The 21,250-nt window shown below is 41.8% G+C and overlaps 1 protein-coding gene across 1 annotated transcript; it reads right to left on the bottom strand.

The window, feature by feature from the left end:
- Positions 1 to 1,078: 1,078 nt before the first annotated feature.
- On the bottom strand, positions 1,079 to 21,117 carry LOC134087935 (actin nucleation-promoting factor WAS-like). Its single transcript, XM_062541788.1, has 11 exons — positions 20,747 to 21,117; positions 16,744 to 16,884; positions 15,878 to 15,964; positions 13,489 to 13,585; positions 10,799 to 10,834; positions 10,469 to 10,501; positions 10,174 to 10,357; positions 8,883 to 9,058; positions 7,273 to 7,937; positions 3,351 to 3,462; positions 1,079 to 1,801 (listed from the first exon to the last, which is right to left on the bottom strand). Exons 1-11 carry the CDS (start codon positions 20,858 to 20,860, stop codon positions 1,746 to 1,748), a joined length of 1,701 nt encoding a protein of 566 aa, XP_062397772.1. The 5' UTR covers positions 20,861 to 21,117; the 3' UTR covers positions 1,079 to 1,745.
- Between the last annotated feature and the right edge of the window lie 133 nt (positions 21,118 to 21,250).

A 21,250-nucleotide genomic window follows, 5' to 3' on the forward strand; every position in this document is an offset into this window, starting at 1 on the left:
CCATCTAAAATGTGACTAAATAGGCTAAAACAGATGATTATTATTATTATGTATCTGTGTGATTAGTATTTTGAGGAACTGGCTATCATACAATTCAGTTAAGAAGTATACTTGATAAGGAACACACCAGTGTTGGCCAGGCAAGCTTACGTATACTGTAGTACTATCTGACATTTCATAATGTACATATTTACTCTTTACCACTTTAACAATAACATATCTATGTAAGGACATGTGGTAAAAATGTATTTCTGCACACGTTAACATTGGACTAGGTTCATGATGTTTATCACCCCTCTGATTCCTGTGTGACACTCAGTATGGTGGGTATTTATTAAGAGATTGTATATACTTTCTTCCTGTGAGATATTGTCTGTTATGTATATTGTTGTTTTTGCTGCTTGCTAGTGGTGAGGGGCGTTGTTTTTGCATGAGGTAAAGTTAAACTCTAAATGATATTTATTACCAGTGCCAGTCACGTAATTGACCATACACTAGCTGTGTAGAAAGTAGGGCACAGATATCTGCGTCGGTTCATGTTGGTTGAGTTGGATACTCTGGCGATGCTCAAATGTTACATAAAGCTCTTTTTAGATGCTGACGAACATTTTTCACGAATGTGGATGACAGCCACTCAGTAAAGACTTATAATATATAATAGTGGTATACAGAAGTAAGTTCACTAAAGACAACAGGTGTTACACTGGAGATGTTGTGAAAATTGCACAAAGGTTGTTGGTGATCTGTTTTATATATTTGCGTTAACTGCATCCAGATCTTTAGTTGTGCTGAAATGTGTCCCTCTTGTTTTATATTGAAATCTATCATTGTAACTAAATAAAATAAAGGAATGATATGTATGTTGGTGAATATATTGATTAATGTAATAATGTAACATCTCAGCGGCTCAGCCTATTGCTCTTCTACAACTTTACTGTAAATGTTTAAGCTGAAAATATGTTTTGACCACCAGGGTGCGACAAACATTCTGTGGATTCTGACCTCCCAATGCTTATCATTTAAACATTCACTGTTGTGAACATGTATAAGGTCGTCTTTTTCAAATAACGCAAAGGTCCATAGTGTCCTCCATCTGCTTTTTATTTCCAAAAATATTTCACACGCAAAGCCAAGAAATTCTAAACCTATGCACACATTTTTTCAGTCTCTTAAGTTCCTGTGTTCAAGTCATCATGTCGGTTGTGATACATTTCTGTCCCCTGTGATGCACTCATGAAAGATGGAGTGGGCTTTTGGACACGTAATTGCTTGAAACAACTACATCCATGGACAAACAAGACCCACATTTAGTTTGCTTTGTCTTGTTTATCTAAACATAGTAAACAAAACATTATGCAAGCAAGTGGGCTATTATGCAAGTTCAAGCTATTTCATAATACAATTTATGATTCAATGAAATATCAATAGCTTACTCAACAAATATATATGATGCCGTGAGCTCATCAAACAAGCAATGATGCATGTGAAAACACAGTGAGAACATACACTGACCATCACTATAACATGGCCACTTTTCTTAACTAGACACTTGTGTGTAACGTAAGTGTTATTGTAACAGTGCTGACCATTTCAGTGGAGAACCACAGTGAGTATGAGTAAACAACAAAATGGATACTAGCTTGTGTCCTGGTCTTAAAAAAGGGTGCACAAGGAAGTGACACATAAGAAACCAGTTAAGTGATAGATGGACTGAAGAAGGAAAGAAAAGAAGGTATGAGATTGCATCAGTCGTCCCATTCGTCGTCATCATCATCCTCCACATCTTCATCCTCTCCTTCATCTGAATACAGACGAAAAATACATTGACATACTGTCACAGTGTGTAGATAAAGCTTGATTTACATCAGCTCTTCAGCAACTAAGGCCTGACGTGACGTAGGCTGTAAATGTCAACTCTACAGGCCTATTAAAGCTTGCATAGCTAACACACTGTACGTTGATTAAAGTGTAAATTTCATTTTTCATGAAGTGCTTATTAAACATAAAGATTAGAACCGCCCACCATTGTTTTGTATGGTTTTTGATACCAAAATGCTGAATAATAGGCATTGAAGCACACCATGTGACGGAGACCACATGGTTGTTTTACACTAACCAAATTCTAAAATAGACATCAGATAGATGCAACATGTAGACCTATACTTGCTAAATCATACACTCATTCAGCTGAGCTAGCTGAGCCTAACGACTTCATTATTTATGTAGGTCAACTGACTGGCCCCTAAACCCTTTACATTTACAGGATATACAGACCCGCTAAACTAGTTTTTACAGGAACTAACAAGGTCAAATTTGTCTGTACACAAAGACCAATCTTTGCAGGGAGAGACATTTACACATTTGGCAAATACATGTACTTGTGTGTATGTCTTTAAGCAAATGCTTTCACCTGTGTGTCTTAAGTCTCTTAAAGTATTATGAAGTTGTACATTGTTTTAAAAAGTGTTCAAACCCAAAGACCTCAGCTTAGCTTTCAGGGAAACGAGTTCATGACCACCTCTATGGTTCATACTGAACTGCATGACCACTTTTGCAGACTATGCGGCTGCACAATTGCAGGCTGTTTCTCAACTGTACCTCAGTCATCATGACTGAGTGATGTCTTGACTGGGTTTTGAATGGGACTGATTTCAGAGATATTTTATTCATACAGGTCAATGAATGGCCTCCACACCTCTAACATAACCAGCAGGAATCACCATGATTGATTGATGACTTCACTGGCAATAAGTAATAATAAGATGTTTTGTTTGTGATTAAACTTTTTCATTTATCTTGCTTACAGTATATTTCTGTCCAGCCGCTAGGATTAACTTGTGTACGTGCCATTTTTTTATTTGAACATACAGTACCTGAAGATGTTTTAGGCTACCTGAGGAGTGGATGACCTTGTTATTCTTATACCTAATTGTCATTATTAACTGATGGCTAAACTGAGGAGTTAATGGTGATAGGTGATTTTACTTTTGCATTGGAGACAATCTAGGCCTACCTCAGGAGTGGATGACTTTGTTATTCTTCTACCGAACTATCACCATTGACTGATGTCTAAATTAAGAAGTTAGTGGTGATACCTGAGGAGTGGTTGACTGTTATTCTTCTACCTAGCTGTCCTGTCACCATATCTAAACTACAGTAAGAAGCTAGCAGTGATATTACCTGAGGAGTGGATGACTTTGTTATTCTTCTGCCTAACTGTCGCCATTGACTGATGTCTAAAGTAAGAAGTTAGTGGTGATTTTACCTGAGGAGTGGATGACTTTGTTATTCTTCTGCCTAACTGTCGCCATTGACTGATGTCTAAAGTAAGAAGTTAGTGGTGATTTTACCTGAGGAGTGGATGGCTTTGCTCCTCTTCTGCATGACCATCATGAGGGCCCCCACTATGCCCTCCCCAGAGTCCGCCGGGGGAGGGGGCGGCAGGTCCTTACTGTTTTGCACCTACAGGAGGCAGGAGTTAAACAGTTAATTTACCTCAGGCATCTTATTTAAAAATTCTGCTCTCTACTGTTTTAGTGTGGGGGAACCTGTGAACTTACTGACCACGTCCAGCTCATACAGTATGTGCATCAGAGGACTACGACAATACCACTTCCTCTTCAACTGCATGTCTTCAGCTCGGGTGACCATACACACCACAAAGATACAGTACACTATGCATAGCTAGGTTTTAAATACACCTATAGACATACAGCACTCTAGTCCTTAGCTCTAGATACAGTAAGGTTGTGTTTACATTTGTTTTTTGAATTAGTTGATTTGGTTATTACACAAACGTCTTGATGACCCGGTCCAGCAGACTGTCTGCAGAAGTAGCCTGATTTAGTTGGTGGTTGTTAGTACACAAACTGATCAAAGGTTTCAGACATCCAACTGTTACTAGCAGAGTGAAAGTGAGATTGTCTAGTCTAAATGGTTTTATTTAGCTGCACAGGCTATCATTTAGCACATAAGGCTTTTTTTTTTATCTCTTCAAAACTGCGGGTGTCATATTTCCCTTGAGTGATCTGATCAGAAGTGTAAATAATCACCAAGACACATCGTAAGCCGAACTCTCAAAGCCCTTGCTGAGAGGGTGTGAGACTCCAAAGATAATGTGTAAATGCTTACCGTAATTTCCCGTCTATTAGCCGCGGTTTATACATTGATTTTGCAAAATTTCTTCAGCTATGAGGCTAATACAGTACCCTCCAGAATTATTGGCACCCTTGGTAAAAGTTGACTAAAAATAGGTATAAAAAATAATCTTTAGGTGATTTATTGTACTCCCACAATGAAAACAATGAGGAAAAATGTACCCTGCAAGGCAAGCAAATTTATTCTGAGAAAAAGGAAAATCTCATAAAGAAATAAATATTTTTAACAAAAACAGCTTGCTCACAATTATTGGCACCCCTGAAACATATTATGTACAACATTTAACAGGAGCATTTTCCTATGTAAATGCAACGTTTTAAAGTAAATCAGAGTGTCTGTGAACTTTCAGAAGTAGTTCATGACGTTCTTTTTTCACTATGGTATGAAAATGAAGTCACTCAGAGGCTAAATCCTCTAGTCATTTTTCAACATTGGAGAGACAAGAGAATACACTAAATTGAAATAAAAAGAAATTGTGTTGACATTTGTAAGTAAGAGAATGTCTATGGAAACTAGGTATTTTGTTGAAAATGCCTATATTTCCAGTTAAAATGATGACTAAAAGGTTCTAATTATCTGGAAATGTGGCAAACATGCTTGGACAAAGACCCATGGCTATTTTGCTCCCAAGCACAGTATGGAGGATGGTATGATAGGCAAAAAAATCCATAAGAACCACTGTTGAGAGTTACAGACAAAGCTATCATCTTGGGGTCACCAAGTCCCCCCCAAAAATCTTCAAAAGTGACCTCACTGCTAATAGATTATTTAGACAGCATGTCAGGTTAAAGCCAGTAGAGTCATTTAATGAACAATGTAAATGGCAGGAGTTACTGAATGGTACCATGACATGTCTGGGAGTGTGGTCTATTGTCAGATGAAAATAAAATTATGCTCTTTTGCTAAAAACACTTAAGGTGTCTTTGGCGTACATAGAAGAATGACTATACTAAAAAGAACCCCATGCCTAATCAGAATTATGGTGGAGGGGCTGTGCTATTGTGGGGCTGTTTTAATTCCCAAAGGCCTTGGGAACCTAATTAAGGTGCATGGCATCATGAACACCAAGAAAAACCTGAACATTTTCAAAGGAAATCAAACAATCTCTGCCAAGGCCCTAAAAGTTGGTCATGATTGGATCATTCATCAGGTCAATGAACCAAAACAAATGCACACAGATCAAAACAAATATGGTTTACTGAACACAAAATCAAGCTTCAGACATTGTCATAGCGGTCCCCTGATCTAAACTCCATAGAAAAACAGTGGGATGAGTCAACGAGAAGAATGCACAAGTGTGGACCTAGCAATCTGGACGATCTGGGGAGGTTTTGTAAAGATGAATGGTCTTAAATCCCTTACTTTGTATTCTCAATCTTTATGGGGTGTCAGAGAAGAATATTACATGCGGTTTTATTGACAAAGGGAGGTTTAAGAAGGTATTACAAGTAGGGGTGCCAATAATTGTGAGTGACGTGTTTTTATTAAAAACATTTATTTCTTTATGAGATTTTCCTTTTTCTCAGAATAAATTTGCTTCCCTTGCAGGGTGTATTTTTCCTCATTGTTTTCATTGTGGGAGTACAATAAACACCTAAAGATTATTTTTTAGACCTATTTTTAGTCAACTTTTACCAAGGGTGCCAATAATTCTGGAGGGTACTGTACATGGGTGCAGTTATTATGGTATTGATATGGTTTTATTTATTGTAACTTGCATAAAACACTGCCCTGCGGCTTATACACAATGCGGCTTATATGCGGGAAATTACTGTATGTGTCTTGGGTCTTTTACGTAATCTGTCAAGATAGTGGAGAGAGTGACAGGAGGCGAGTGGGAGAGAGAGGTGCGGTGGCCCAGGCTGGACTCCAACAAGAGTCCCCATGGACACATGGACCAGAGAACCCCCCCCCCACACACACACACACACACACACACACACACACTAATATGCTCTGATGTGTCCCAGGCAATGGGAGTTCTAATGAATCGATGTGGCGTTGGCAAGAACAGAATCGAAACACGTGGTCAGCAAGGTCTCTGGCTATACATCGGATACATACTGTACTGTAGATTGTCAGTTGTGATTAGATCGCGCAAGCTCCGCTCTAAAAACAGACACGCTCCAAGATAACCTTTGCATGAGTAGTCAGTGAGGTTATAAGAGCTTCATTTTCAGTTCCTAAATATCTGCCCAACAGTCTGTTTACATCAACTCATCTCTGGCTGTGAAAGTGGTCCCACATAACCCTTTCCAGTAATTAACCATGTATTAGCTACAACGTGTATTGGCCGCACAGGTGTATTAACCACAGAGCCCAATAGACCTCTGAAGTTCGCCTACAAAAAGGATCCAAAGCTGCCATCTTTGCCCATATAAGGAGATCCGGGAGTTAATTGAAGCTAACTGCCTATGGCAAGTTGCATGGTAAGTTAGCTCTGGGGTAGCAAAGATCTAAGTGTGCCGTCTTCACCTACCGAAGATCACAGTCTCCACTAGACGGCAGTGGACAAAACTATGTAGTGAAAAACGTCTGCATTTCCAATGTCATCATCCCCGCTAGAGTTTAACAGGTGCGATAATTGAAAATCCCCATGTTATTTTCCCATAGAAAAAATCTTAAGATACCGGATCTCCTTATTTGGGCAAAGATGGTGGCTCTTTTGTAGGCGAACTTCAGAAGTCTATGGTCCAATGAATCATAATCAGACTGTGCTTAAATCAGAAAGGAGAATGAAGGAAAATGCATTCCCACGTATTAACCACACAGCTGAATACATTTAGGGAGATCAATGTATACATCTCTGTTAATAGACAGGAGTTATGGTAGTACTTGAGTGTTTGGATAGCACACGTCAGCTATAGTTTGAGGCAGGCAGTGTGAATGCTTCAATCAATCATTGTCACACACACAACATATCTATTTTGCACAAGCTCTAAGTCTCAAGTTTAACATTTTCACTACACTGACTAGCTTCAGATGGGTTGTTGTTGCATGGCATACCAGCCTTTTATACTGTATGAGTTTCTTTTACGGTCATTTTCATTCATTCCTCGGCTGATTGGTGGTGTTTGTGAGTTTATGAGTGAGCGACCTTGTAAGTGACCTTACCGTCTTGAGCTTCCTCCCCAGCCGGATCTGGTCAAGCAGAGCCCCTCGTCCTCCTCCGCCCCCGTCGCCTTCATCATCGCCCCCAGAGCTGGGCGGAGGGGGTGGAGGGCCGGCCCTCCCAGACGGCGGGGGTGGAGGTGGGGCAGATGTTTGGACGGGTGGAGGAGGTGGAGGGGGAGGTGGGGCAGGGCCTCCCCTGTTGGGCTGTGGAGGGGTGGGGGGAGGAGTAGCGTGGGACGGGGGCATGGGGGGACGAGAGGCGGAGGAAGGTGAGGGCGGGAGCGACTTGTTCGGGGGTGGAGGCACACGCGACATAGGTGGAGACGGAGCATGATGTGACATAGGGGGAGGGGGCGGGCCAGGATGTGATGTCGTCGGGGGAGCTGGGCGTGACTGATGCTGAGGAGACGGGCGGGCGGAGGACGGGGGAGGTGGAGGGAGGGACTCCCGACGCCCCCCCGAGGCGGGCGGCACGGGGGGCAACGTGCTACGTCCTGGAGGAGGAGCAGGGCCACCCCTGGAAGAACCGCCTCCCGGGACGGGGGGCAGAGGAGAGGAGCGGCTGCGAGAGGGAGGTAGGGCCGGCCCAGGTGAGGGTGAGGAGCCGGGGATGGAGGGAAGGGGCCCCTGGCGGCCGTGAGGGGGAGGCGGCGCTGGAGCCGAACCTGTTAACGGCAGCAGATAAATCCTGAGATAGCAATTCATGTAGAACGATTACCTCACAAGAATACATGAAACACTAACAAACAAATCCCTACATCATTGCTCAACCATGAAACACGCTGATTTGGCCAAATAAGTTCATCTTTTGAGCCTGTTGTGTTCATGTTCACATGCTACAGTGTCATTACCAATTCTTGTATCCATGTCCGTAAGTAAAGATTCTTGTTTGCATAGTTTCTCCACCTGTTGTTGTGCATTTGGGTCCTTCTTAAAGACTACAGTAAATACACTGCCTGGCCAAAAAAAGGTCACACACTCTAATATTTCGTTGGACCGCCTTTAGCTTTGATTACAGCATGCATTCGCTGTGGTATCGTTTCCACAAGCTGCAATGTCACAACATTTATTTCCGTCTCTTGCATTAATGACGGGTGATTCAGACCATTGCGCAAAGTCTTCTCCAGCACATTGCAAAGAATCTAATTGGGGTTAAGATTTGGACTCTGTGGTGAAGCTGATGTCTCACGCTCCCTGACCCACTCTTTCACAATTTGAACACGATGAATCCTGGCATTGTTATGATGGAATATGTCTGTGCCATCAGGGAAGAAAAAGTCCATTAACCTGAATAACCTGGTCATTCAGTACATTCAGGTAGTCAGCTGACCTCATTATTTGGGCACATACTGTAACATTGCTGAGTCTAGACCTGACCAACTGCAGCAACTCCATAGCACTGCCCCCACCTACTTGCTTAGTTAAATCCAGGTGGTGACCTTCTCTTGGCCAGGCAGTGTAATACAACTAGGTAATGCCCTATGTAGTGAATGAGAGGACCGATGTTCTGAGCACAGACTTTGTGCTCCCGAAGTTTTTACCAAAGCCTCCCAGAAGTTTCCCAGATTTTTCCTAGTTTCCCACAATGTTTCCCATTGTGTCCTCCTCACCTTGGTTGACCACCTGCTTGACCGCGTCCATGCCTCCCGCCTGCTCGATGACGTCGTAGATGAGCTGCGCCGTCTCTTCGTCCTTCATGTCGGCCTCGGAGATGCCAGCGGTGGTCAGCAGCTTCTTTAGGTCTGGGTCCAAGTTATTGGGGTCCATGCCAACGTGAGACACATGCCTGCGCTCACCGAGAGACAGGCAGAGTGCACAGGCAGGACACAGTTGAAATAAGCAATATGGTTCAAATAAAGAAACAGTTGAATAAGCAATATGGTTCAAATAAGGACGTTCCCTTGACAGTCAGGGAACTCACACATACAATAAGCAGGATGTTTACATAGCTGTGTACATTTTATTATATATCATGTGATAGGGAACATGGTTGACAATGACAGTACAGTGCAGTTCAGTGACAGTTTAACTCAGTTTATGGGAAACAAACACAATGTCTCGGACCAAGTGATAAGTGACCTTTATAAGGCCAGAAGGGAGGGGTGTAGGCTGGGTGAACCCTGCCTGGTCTGCCGGCGATTTGGATTTCGCCCTGCAGCTCAGGCTGGAAACCTGAACATCTATCTCTCCTGCTTCCTGTCCACATCTTCTGTGTCCAATCACAAACTAGCTTATACAAAAGATGCTCCTGGATTGTTGGTCTGATTCGGTTCAAGGACTATCCAAAAGTGTACAGAGTCATTAGGACTACTGTATGCCTCTTGTGCAGTAGAAATAAGTACAGACTCCCCAGATTGTACCTAGTATGGTGATAGACAGACTAGGAGGGGTGCAATTTCAGGTCACAGGTCAGGGCCGGGTTTCCCAAAATTGTTAAGAAGCTTTTAAGTGCTAAGAACTTCTTAGGAGCGTTGTAAGAATGTTCTAAGAACGCTCCTAAGAAGTTCTTAGGACTTAAGAGCTTCTTAACGATTTTGGGAAACCCGGCCCAGAACCTTTAAAGTGTCTGAATGAGAATGCATGCAGTACTGGGTCCGACCGACACTACCATCTTACTCGAATTGAAATGCTGGGTAAAGTGTAAAGTCTAACTAAAGCTGGCTAAATAACTATGCAAAATGTATGTGCAATTTAAATACCATGAGAAAGCTCAAATTCACAAACAGCGCTGGGTCAGCTAAAAGACGTCTAACGCCAAATGAGACTATTAGTTCATGCACAAGCACTCTGCTCATAGACTAGACTTTTCACTTTTCCTGGCATTTAAAACATTGCCTAGACTGGGTAACCCCAAGCCCGATCTGCTGGCGATTGGACCCACAGTGTTCTCGCCATACTCACGTAAAGCCGCTGGGAGCTCCGATGTCGGCCTTGGAGAATTTGGAGGTCTTCTTGGACTTGCTCTTCTTCTCCTTCTTCTCCTTCTTGCCTTTGGTGGCAGCGGGCGTGGGCACGGGCACGGAACGGTACCGCGAGGCCTGGATGTCTGGGTTCTGGATGTCAATGGTGGCCATGGGCATTTTGGCTGTAGGATAAACACAGGACAGATTGATCACCGAACACATACTGTAGGACAGGAAGACAGTGGGTCCTCATCGAAAGAAGTCACAGGGAATCAAAATAATGCAGAATTTACCATTTTGGTTGGGTAGGGGTGGCAGTCCTCGATCTGAGTGATTGAGAAATGAAGAGGTTAGATGATTTAAATCAATGCTTCCTTGCTTCCTATATTGAACCTATGACTATGTTGATCTTAGTCTTTGTAATCTTAGTTAATAAGGCTAAAATGTTTGATTTTCAGATTTAGTTTATTGTATAACATGTAAAAAAGTATCATAGATACCTCAATGACAACCACAAAAGTGAACAATAAAATTCAATATAAAGATTAAAACTATTTACCACAATTTATGTTTAAATGTTGCTATTGCTAAATAACTTTGGGAGTAAGAATAGTTGGACTTACCATTTTTACCAGGTGTTGGTGGCAAAGCTCCACGCTCTTGAAAAACAGGATAAAACAAGTTAGATGGGTGACACCACTACATCCCTTGTCATATTGCAACTTTTTAAATAATAACAACTGAATCTCAATACACCTCAAAGATTGTGCCTGCATATCTCAATATATCCGATTCGAACGATTCACTGCCTAATAAGAACATTAATCTCATGGCATGCCACAGGCTATCCAGGGTAAGCCCCCTCAGGATTTCTGACAGAATGAGGGATACAAACCCTGATAACCAAACAGCTACAACAACAGCTCTACATGCAACTGAGAAATTCAGATATTTCCTTGACATTTATGTCCCCCTGGAGCACCTCAGGGTTAAGTGCCTTGCTCAAGTGTACGATGGTGGCAGTTGTGAAATGAACCCATAACTTTTGTTGCTACTGCATGCCATGCTAATCGAGTTCCTTAAGAATACACTATCACTGCCCATTGAAGTCTGTGTCGATGTCAGCTAGTGCTGCCGTGATTAATCGACGTATTCGAACTAATCGATTATGAAAATTAGTCGACGCCAATTTTTTTAGTCGACTAATCGTTTTGCCATTGACCCCCTATTTATTTTTGGTCTCCCGTCTCTAACGGCTGTAATGTTATTAATTCTGTTATTACAGTAAGTCTTGAGAAGCACAATGACTGTCTTTGGATGTTCAACAGGCTACTTAGACTTGATGTGTAATTTAGGCTGTAACTTGTTGGCAGTAATGTTTTAAACACCAGCAGCATAGCCTGCGTGCCTGCCTGCTTTCAGCACGATTCATAGTCAGAGCTAAGCGGGGGAAGCTGAGCTAGTAGGCTAGTCCAGACTCTGAGTATTGTGGAAATTGCAATACATAAAGTGAAGAGAGTGTCTCAGATAGTGTCTCAATATCAGCCTACAAAAGTAGGCTGATATTGATATGAGCATATCTATATCTATGGCTATATGTCATGTTTTGGCCCTTCAGTTGAGTTAAAAATAAAATGGACACAGCAAAATAAAGAAAACTTGATTTAAAAAAAAATAAAATAAAATTAGTTGTTTAGATTAGTCAACTAATCGAAAAATTAGTCGAAAGATTAATCGTTAGAAAATTAGTCGTTAGTGGCAGCACTAACGTCAGCCTTAACCACTTTTGCTTTTTCTGCAGCCTCAACTCCTTTTTGAGTAACCTCAAAGATAATTTGTTCCAAAACCAAAATTCTACAAAAGTGTAGTAGTTTATTTACCCACAAAACCTCAAACTATCTCTACCAGACCAGTCTTGGTGTACTTGCCAACCTAGGTCTTTCACTTCTGCTACAGGTCCACATACTTTAGCCTTTTCCTTTCAAAGGCTTCCTCAATTGTATCTTTAAAGGAAATAATTAACATCAGCCACCAAGTAAACAGCACTCAAATGCAATATCACATCTGGTCTGATGATAGCCCTACCTTATATGCTGTGGGGATGAATTCCAACATGTATCATTTTCCATTGAACATAATAAACTGCTGAACTTGAAATAACCCCCTGGTGTCAGCTAGTAGATTCCAACCCTGCACTTTGTACCATTTGCCAGTAGTGTTTGTTGATGCCTGGCATCTACGTCATAGGCTACTGTACGTCTCTCACACAAAATAAGTTTGACTGTTCCTGGCAAAGAGTTAACCTCAACTTATGTATTTTCAAACACTGGAAATTATTTAAAAGCCTCATGGTGTATTAAACCTGATGATGTGAGTTGCTGAATGTTCTACCACTACTGTACTTCTGCTATAGTATTGTAGTATTGCTTAAGTGTTTGGGCACTTAAGTCACAATAACGCAATGTTTTCTTGTCATCCCTAAAGAGAGAAAGACAATCCGTTCCTCTTAAAACAAAGCAAAGGCTTAGGGCAAAGGTTAGTGAAATTGGAAATGTCTTGTTCTGCAGTACTGAATTAGTCAAGTATGGACTTTTTCTTTGGTTTGAAAAGAGGAAGTTCCTGTTTTGTAATCTTCACTTTCTGTTCAGTCTTGTTAAAAAGGCAACATGATATTAACCATAAGACATTAGACATGTGTAGCTTATATGTACTAGTGCTCAACCAAGTCTGTGCTAAGCACCATTACATACAGTATGTATTAAGTATATATTCAATAATTTCTCATTCTTAATCGATAGATAATTTATTCTTGGCAAATTCTTTATAAGCAACTGGTTGATCTTGACCCAAGGTTACTGATATAAATAACATGGATCAAAATAAAAAAAAACTCTGTAGCCTTCTAATATATTGTCTCAATATGTTACTATTCTGTCAATATAAGCACATATTCAGACACTGTATTAAGAGTCTACAAATTCTCTATTTCGATCCATACTAAACCATTAACCTTACATCAAGACCAACTACTGCATTGTGTTGTCTGTGTACTTGTACTCTGCACAATGACAATGAAGTTGAATCTAATCTAATCTTGTTAAGGATTTACTAAGAATTAAAAACACAATGTGCAACAATGCTTAACACAGACCTTGTTGAGCACTGGTACACATATACGTTACTGTAACATGTGTTGCCTAAAATAAAGTGTTACCAGATTCTGCTCTCTCTCTCTCTCTCTCTCTCTCTCTCTCTCTCTCTCTCTCTCTCACACACACACACACACACACACACACACACGGCACTCTCTGACCTTGTCTTGCCCTCATCGCAGAGATCTTGTCATCGACATGGTTGTAGAAAAGCTCGGCCTCCCCCTGATCAGCGAAATTCAAGCCCACCTGACACACCTGTGAGGACACAGAACCATGTTTGCACGTCATGATTCCACAACCATACTAGTAGCATCACTGTTAACCAATACAAAATGTGGGATATTAGACTTATTCAGTACTTTGCCCAGAAGTTGAGAATCTGTCCTAGATCATAAGAGAAAGCAATGGTGTGTACTGTATTTTTTTTTTATGCATGTCTGCATTGTGATCATTCAGTGTTTAGTCACGTATAAAACAAAGAAAAATTTAGACCTTCTGTATTAGATACGGGGTTAATAAATACAGTCATCAGAAAATGTACTAATTAGGGCTGTCAAAGTAACATGTTAATTTCGATTAATGAATTACAGAAATAATATATTAAAAATATATATATATATTTTATGTCATTTACAATTCGAAGACATATGACTGCTTCAGACATGTTGGCTAAGTTCAGGCACAGATATTTTCCTTGCTTTAAGCCATGCCTAGTTCTCACCCCAAACCTGCCTCAAGTGTTGTCCTGACTGCCAGGCATTTTCTGAGTGCTATGATGGATGCAACAGCTTTACAGTCGCTCATTCCAAGCAAGGTGGACCCGGTTGGGCAGCCCCCTGCATAGCTGTCCTCATGTATGCTACCCAGGCATAGGCCAGCCTCTAAGCAGACTATGGCCCCCCTGTCTCCACCCCCAGTGACATCCCTTAGAGGTTGGCTATGCAACAACATGAAGCTCATGCTCTCAAAGGGTGCTGCTGTGTCCTGCTCCTGAGTGCCAAAGTCAGACAAGTACATGGCAGATCAATCAGGATACTGTCTCCCTGGTCAGAGTGAAACTCCACGGCGCTCTTGAGTGTGCAAGCCACCCACTTTTACAATAGCCGGCTTCACACTGTCGGGCCAGCTTGGTCCGGGCTAACTTCGGGCCAAACTGGTGCTAATAGCCCAGGTCCACAAGCCTCACCTTTGCGTTCAGACTGTCAGGCCATTAGCCTCTCCGCATTACACCTCGACACGCCCTCGCTTGTGAAAACGTCACCATTACCACACCTTTTCAAGCAGGATAAGCAGAGAGTCCCATATCTCTTTCCTATGCTGTGCTGTGCTATGAAGTCAGTCACCATTTATTGTCCGTTTGTGTCACTTATTCATTTCTATACTAACCATGACCAATGGCAACTTTTACTCATGACGCCCTCTCTTAGCCCTAGTGTGGTAGCTCTGTCTACTGCAGTTTTCCTTCAGTTGACCTCACATGCAGCTCACACAGTCCATTGCACTCCTAGTGAGACAGGAAATAATAATACACACCACAATGAAATGTGTCATCCACCCAATTTCTGCAGAAGGCAGACGGAAGGTGTTTGACAGCGGATACTTTATTGTGGCAGAACATGGTGGCATCAAAGAATTACCAGTCTCTATGCCCCTCTCATGCTCCAGCATCCAAATCGTTTCTACCAACCTGAAGTTTTGATCTCACCCTTTTGAATCAGTCACTGAGCTACCTGCTCTCTGTCCAAAAGGCAAGACCAGCTGTGACTACACACTTTATGTCTATCTTGGAACAGCATTTCTACATATCTGTCCAAGTGCAAACTGGATTTTGTATGACACCTTTGCCCTCGTTTACAGCCTGCATTGGTAGTCTGATCTGTGCTTTCAATTTCACACACATGACTGGCGCCCAGCTTGTTGCTGCAGTTTTACGTCAGAAGTGCCTAAGACCTCCTGTACACTACAAGCTCGCTGGGACCCTTTCTGGTCTTTTCAGCTTGGTTCAGCAAGGTTTTCAGCTTGTGTTCATGGCTCTGGTGGTAGTTTAATACAAGACATGGTTATCCGTTAACGCCAGTGAGGCACTATACGGGTTAAATGTTATGAATATATTAGTTCAGTTCATCACGTGATCTGGTGAGGTCTCATGTTCTCCTTTAAAGAACTGAGGATATACTGTATTCATTACTGTTGCATTTGCAACATTTGCATGTTTGAATAACCTATAACAAACAGTTTTGGGCAGCCATTTTCTTCTTTTTCATGACTAAACAGTGACTTTAACAGCTTGTTATACAGGAGAAATGGATTTATCACCTAAAAATTATATAGAAACACAACACATGAAGTACTTTTCCTCAAAAATGCCTATCACATTTTTTCCAGGGCTATTTCAAATTTCGGTCCTGACTAGAATTTGAATTGAAGTAGTTTTAAAATACGTTCATAGCAAAAATGGATGCATGCGACACATTTTGATTTAGTATGTAATTAATTGTATTAATTGTTTTAATTGGTTGACAGCCCTAGACGGTATACAGTACTTACATCTCCAGCAAAGGTGTGAAACTGAGGCCGTGCCCGACAGTAAGACATCTGGTCAAAAATCTCCTGTTCCCAGAGCTGCTTTCCTCCCTGAAATCCAATCAGAATCCATAGCCATCACATTCATCAACATGAGGATAGACTTCCCTTATCTTGGTCAGTGTGGACAGTGTTGTCGTTGTAGCTATAGTTATCTTTATAGTTATCGTTCTTAGTGTGAACGGCCCTTAATCCAGAATTGTGTAATTCTAACTCTGGGCCCAAAATCAGAGGAGATCAGGGAAGAATGTTGTTGTGAAATGGTAACACCACAGGCAAAAGTGTAACTGATAACTGATGACACCAAGGCCTTTAAATGGATATTGAGTATATTGAGCGAAATAAGCACAGATGTGGAATTTATGTATGTGTGGTGATATGGATGTATGTGATATGGACAAAACCCTGCCCTGATGCCACCACAATCCCAAACAATATCCCTGTAACTGCCTAACTGATTGGATTGAGTGGGGTTAACAATGTTTTGTCAGCCAGCTATCTTGTTAATTTGTGTATGTGAAACTTTGCCTGTGGTTTATAAAACCTCTGGGAAGTTTTGATAAACTAAATCATGGTTCCTCTAAACTGAATGTGGTGAGAGTTGTCTGTGTAATTGTGATTTTAAGTTGGTCAAAATTTAACCTCATTGTCATTCAGACCACTATGGCTGCATGGCAGAGCAAAATTGCATTTCTTTAATCTCAATGTGCAGTAACCTACTAGACATTACTAGACAAAACATAAACAATTGGCTGAAGTAGACAAACTCAGACATAACAATGTCTACAGGCGTGCTTGCTGGCGTCTGCGGCCTGTGCTGGTGCTGGTACCTTGATGTCGAAGAGGCGTAGGAAATAGGAGCGTTGTGGGTTGTCCTTGATGAAGCACAGCACGCCAGTGTACTGCAGGCTCCAGTTGCCGGGGCTATTGGGCAGAGCCATGAGCAGCTGAGCCACTGTGGTGGACAGAGACTGGGGGGAGGGGGGGGGGGCAGAGAGAGCACAGCCACATGGTCATTTCTAACTTCTCAAACTCATGCTCGAGATCATCCTTCGTCTCTGCTTATTTATTATGATTCATTTTTTTTTCTTTTAAAGTCTTTCAAACTCCCAATTATGCATGAGCGAGCCTTCTATCGCCAAACGCGGATCTCACATTATTGATGGAAGAAGGACCGTACGTAGGCTACTCCAGATGCGCACTCCAAGATTTCAGCAAACTTCTTCCCCTTGTGCGACACCCCCCCCACACACACACACACCTTTTTGAATTATCATGAGCACAGTCCTCCTTCCATCAACAACACAAGATTTACGTTCGTTGATAGACTTATCGAGTCTTAAATTCAAAATGGTGTCGCTAAGAAAAAGAGGAAAAGTTACTCTAGGTACTGTGTGTATAAACTGTCTTCTAAATAAACGTTCAGCACACATACAATGTTGCTAATGCCTCATTTTAAATGTTAAGAACCTATTTGCACTGTCAACAAAGTGTGAAGCTCTTGTTAGCCTTGTAGATGGTTTAAAATAAGAGAGACATGTCCAGATTCCTAGAGCTAAAAGCACTATGGAAGAACCGTTAAAAACAAGTTAAGTTGAAAATGCTTCGGATCTGGACAGGGTCACCCCTCGTCCACGACTCTAGCTTATGGTCACTTAACATATACAGTACTGTACAATATCTAAAAATAATTTAACACATGATTTCCTCTTTAATGGACGAGGGGGAGGCCAAGAACCCATTATCCCACTTAAGGCCCGATCAGATTACAGGCGGCATGCGCTATGAAACCCATTCATTTCAATGGGTTGAGAGCGCAAAAGCGGCTCTGCCGCTAAGCGCAGCAAAGCGCAGCGCCGGCGGCATTTCGCCGCTTTGCCGATGTTGCGCGTACCGCGGTCAAAGTTGAAATAATTGAACTTTGACCGCAGCGCGCTGTAAGTGAATGGTCTTTTGCGCGGAGCCCAGCAGTAACCATAGAAATAGGAGCGGTAACAGCAACAAAAATCGTACAACGTTATCTCAACCAAGAGCAACCTAGCGGTGAGCGCAGCGCATGCCGTCTACAATGTGATCGGGCCTTCACAGTATCACCCGGTTGCCACTATAGACAATAGTCATGCCTTTATAGCGTAGAAAACAAGCGGTTCTGTTTAAAAAGAAGCCGACTTGTTCAATAAGTTGTAGGCCTGCATCTTTCTTTGGCCCTAACAGCAATAGCATGGACTTGTTTGTTGGTCTCATGTGAGCTAAGCATGAGGTAGACACTTCTTAACCAAAATAGATAGTGACATTTTAATATTGAAAAATTGACCTAGGCCTTTTATGCTTTTATGGGGTAGTGGAGGCTATGTGTGTTGATGTAACGCACACAAAGATCCTTTTAGATGGGGGTTGATCACTGGTAAAAAAATGTCAATGATAGTGAAGTGCTGCACATTCTGGTTCCACATAAAAAGGTTTATTAGGCAATGATGTGGCCAAGAACTAGGCAAAGAACTATTTTTTTTTCTCTCTCTCTCTCTGAACGCAGGTATACACAAAATCATATGTGTACTTTCTGCTTACTGTTTATCACCTTTCCACCCTGCCTAGACTCTCTACTGCTTTCTGAGGATTTCTGGTGCACTGCTCACTAAAGCGAGAGTGACAGTGCATTGCATGCCAACGTGTTAACTTCTGTCCGCTGCGGCTCGGCTGCGGCTAAAGATCCCTCCTTTTTTGCTTTCCTCTGACCAGACTCTGGTCTGACCCTGTGCTCTGGTCATTGTCTGTCACACCAGTTTGATTTAGTCATCTGATGAACGCGCAACACTGATAAAGGGGGCATGAATCATGATGAAGCTGTGACGGTGTGCAGTGGTGATTCTGCAGTGAACTTCCTGTGGCATGCATCAGAACAAACAGAGCTTAGTGAAGGTGGGGTAGGGTAGGGTAGGGTGTGTATGTGTGTGTGTGTGTGTGTGTGTGTGTGTGTGTGTGTGTGTGTGTGTGTGTGTGTGTGTGTGTGTGTGTGTGTGTGTGTGTGTGTGTGTGTTTGTGTGTGTGTGTTGGCGGGGGGAGGGGGTGGTCTTATTAGTTAAAGAACCACATCACTCACTCACATAACAACCCAGGCACAGACACAAGACACAAACAAAGGTTAATTATGCAACTGAACAGAAAACTCGCTTTGGTTTGAAAGCATCAGGTGTTAGGTAAATACGCATTGAACTGGGTCGAGCTCTTCAAGACCGGCTCAGGGGCCATGCTGTTCTATCTGAGCTGAAACCACCATGAAAAGAGAGATGGGAAATGCATAGCATGGTTGAGCTTAAAATGACAAGCGTAACTAAATTTAAAATGACAGGATGTGGCTGTCACCTTGTTCTCCTCATGCTACACTGGCCCAGTGAAACTCTTGCAGCCATTTTGAAGTGCAGTTTGCACTTCACATACTGTGAAGGCACCTTCCTCCACAACAACAACCAAACAACCAAAATGGAGGTTTAACTGTAATGGTGTCTGATGCTAGGACAACACCATGTGCGCCATGCAAGAAAGCATTTGAACACATCAGAAAATGGAAATATCTTTACAGCCAAACTTTAAAGTCTTTGGTAATGCCTGTATTCGTCATTGTCAAGGATGTTTACAGTGTTTGTTCAAAATGCTGATGCATGTTTCAGTTCGGGTTGACCGTTATCTAGGCGCTAAATATGCCTTCCGATGACACCTGATTGTGACAGAGTTTGTGTGATCTAGTTGTTCCTGGGTTGTCTGCAATGATCAGATTACTTATGAAAAATGACAAATGTACATACTAAAGTAATAAACTAAATATTCCCGCCGCTTAAAAAAGTTGACAGAGCTGGCTAGTTTGACCATGTGCAAATGCTCAAACATAATAGTGAATTCTCTTATAAAAACGTTCTATTCTGAGAATCATCACAGAACAGCACAGCATCACACCCTTCTGAAGCTCACTGTGGCTGTTTCACGCTGGTCTTGGGGCAGACTTTTGACGAACGTGTCAAATTAAATGTATGCACAAGTGAACATAGGCCTCATACTACCCTGAACTCTCCCTTTGTATATCCTCTCAACTGTTTCTTTAGATATATTCTAAATCTAAAATCTGATCTACAGTATATGTAAAAATGCCTTCTATCTACTATTTAAAATAGATATATTCAAACGATATAACCACAGTTACATTTTTGGCTTATAGAAGAATACGATTAATGACTAATGACTAATTACAATCGCTTGAATAATAAACGAATAATGATTAATGTGCTGGGGACTGCTTCTGACCTCTGTCACTTGCACAGTTTGTAGCCCGATGCCAAAAGGAGGCTCATTTGCTGGGTATAATGGCACTGAGAGCATTTTATAGATTGCAGGGCCAGTTTAACTTAATGTTTTGTACATTTATAGATTGAGGGCCAGTTCAACCTAACGTTTTGTACATTTATAGATTGAGGGCCAGTTCAACCTAACGTATTGTACATTTACAGATTGTAATAAGAGACAATTGGGACTGAGTTATAGAGGCCTGATAGCTGGTCTTTTACAGTTATATTTGGGAACACTTTATTTTGGATGGCACACCTACAGAGACTTAAAAGAGGGTTTTGCTTGAAACTCAAGCTCAATCTTTTTTTTGTTAATCACCTTTATCAAATCCTGCCCTGCACTTAACCCTAACTATAAATCGAAGTAGTTGAACATAACTGAAGAAGATAACAGGAAAACATCCAGGAATAGAGTGACCACCATTCACTTCTAGTTTTACATAGACATGATGTTATCAGGTATCACATACAAGTTCATCCTTTTTTTTTTACTCACCACACAGCGTCTGCCCAGCAGTTCCTGTAGCTGTTCCTGCTCCCGTAGGGTGAGCAGTGAGCTGGGCAGACTCTCCAACCCCGCCTGGCTCTTAGATTTGGACTTACGATTCATCCTCCTCTCCCCTGGCACATCAACCTGCTGCCAATGGGTCACTTTCACCAACCTGTGGTGGTCAGGAGAGAAGGAAGCTCTGCGTCTTTTCTCTCTCCTCCTGTCACTCTCTCTGTCTTTTGTCTGTCTTTTGTTGCTGTTAGATTCTCTTTCTCTCTCTGTGTGTCTCACTCTCTTTCTCTCTGTCTCTTTCTCTCTCACATACACACACAGTTTCTGTCTGACTGTATGAGCCTCTGGTTTGAGCAGACTCCAGGAGGGTTTCTCTTCCTAATTCTATGTGTTAGCATCAGCACGCAAAAACAGTGAACAGGAAGTGACCAACCACAGCTACTTCTCTCGCCTCTAAGTTACACTGTTTTTTTTTCATTATTCACAGCTAAAGTGTCA

This window comes from Sardina pilchardus, chromosome 7, assembly GCF_963854185.1.
Source record: "Sardina pilchardus chromosome 7, fSarPil1.1, whole genome shotgun sequence".
Classification (NCBI taxonomy): domain Eukaryota; kingdom Metazoa; phylum Chordata; class Actinopteri; order Clupeiformes; family Clupeidae; genus Sardina; species Sardina pilchardus.

Coding starts and splice junctions, on each gene's coding strand:
- LOC134087935 (XM_062541788.1), bottom strand. CDS start 20,860: ATGAATCGTAAGTCCAAATCTAAGAGCCAGGCGGGGTTGGAGAGTCTG. Junction 13,586..15,877: donor TTCACACCTTTGCTGGAGAT/GTAAGTACTGTA, acceptor GTGTCCTCACAG/GTGTGTCAGGTGGGCTTGAA. Junction 9,059..10,173: donor GGAGCTCCCAGCGGCTTTAC/GTGAGTATGGCG, acceptor CGGTGAGCGCAG/GCATGTGTCTCACGTTGGCA.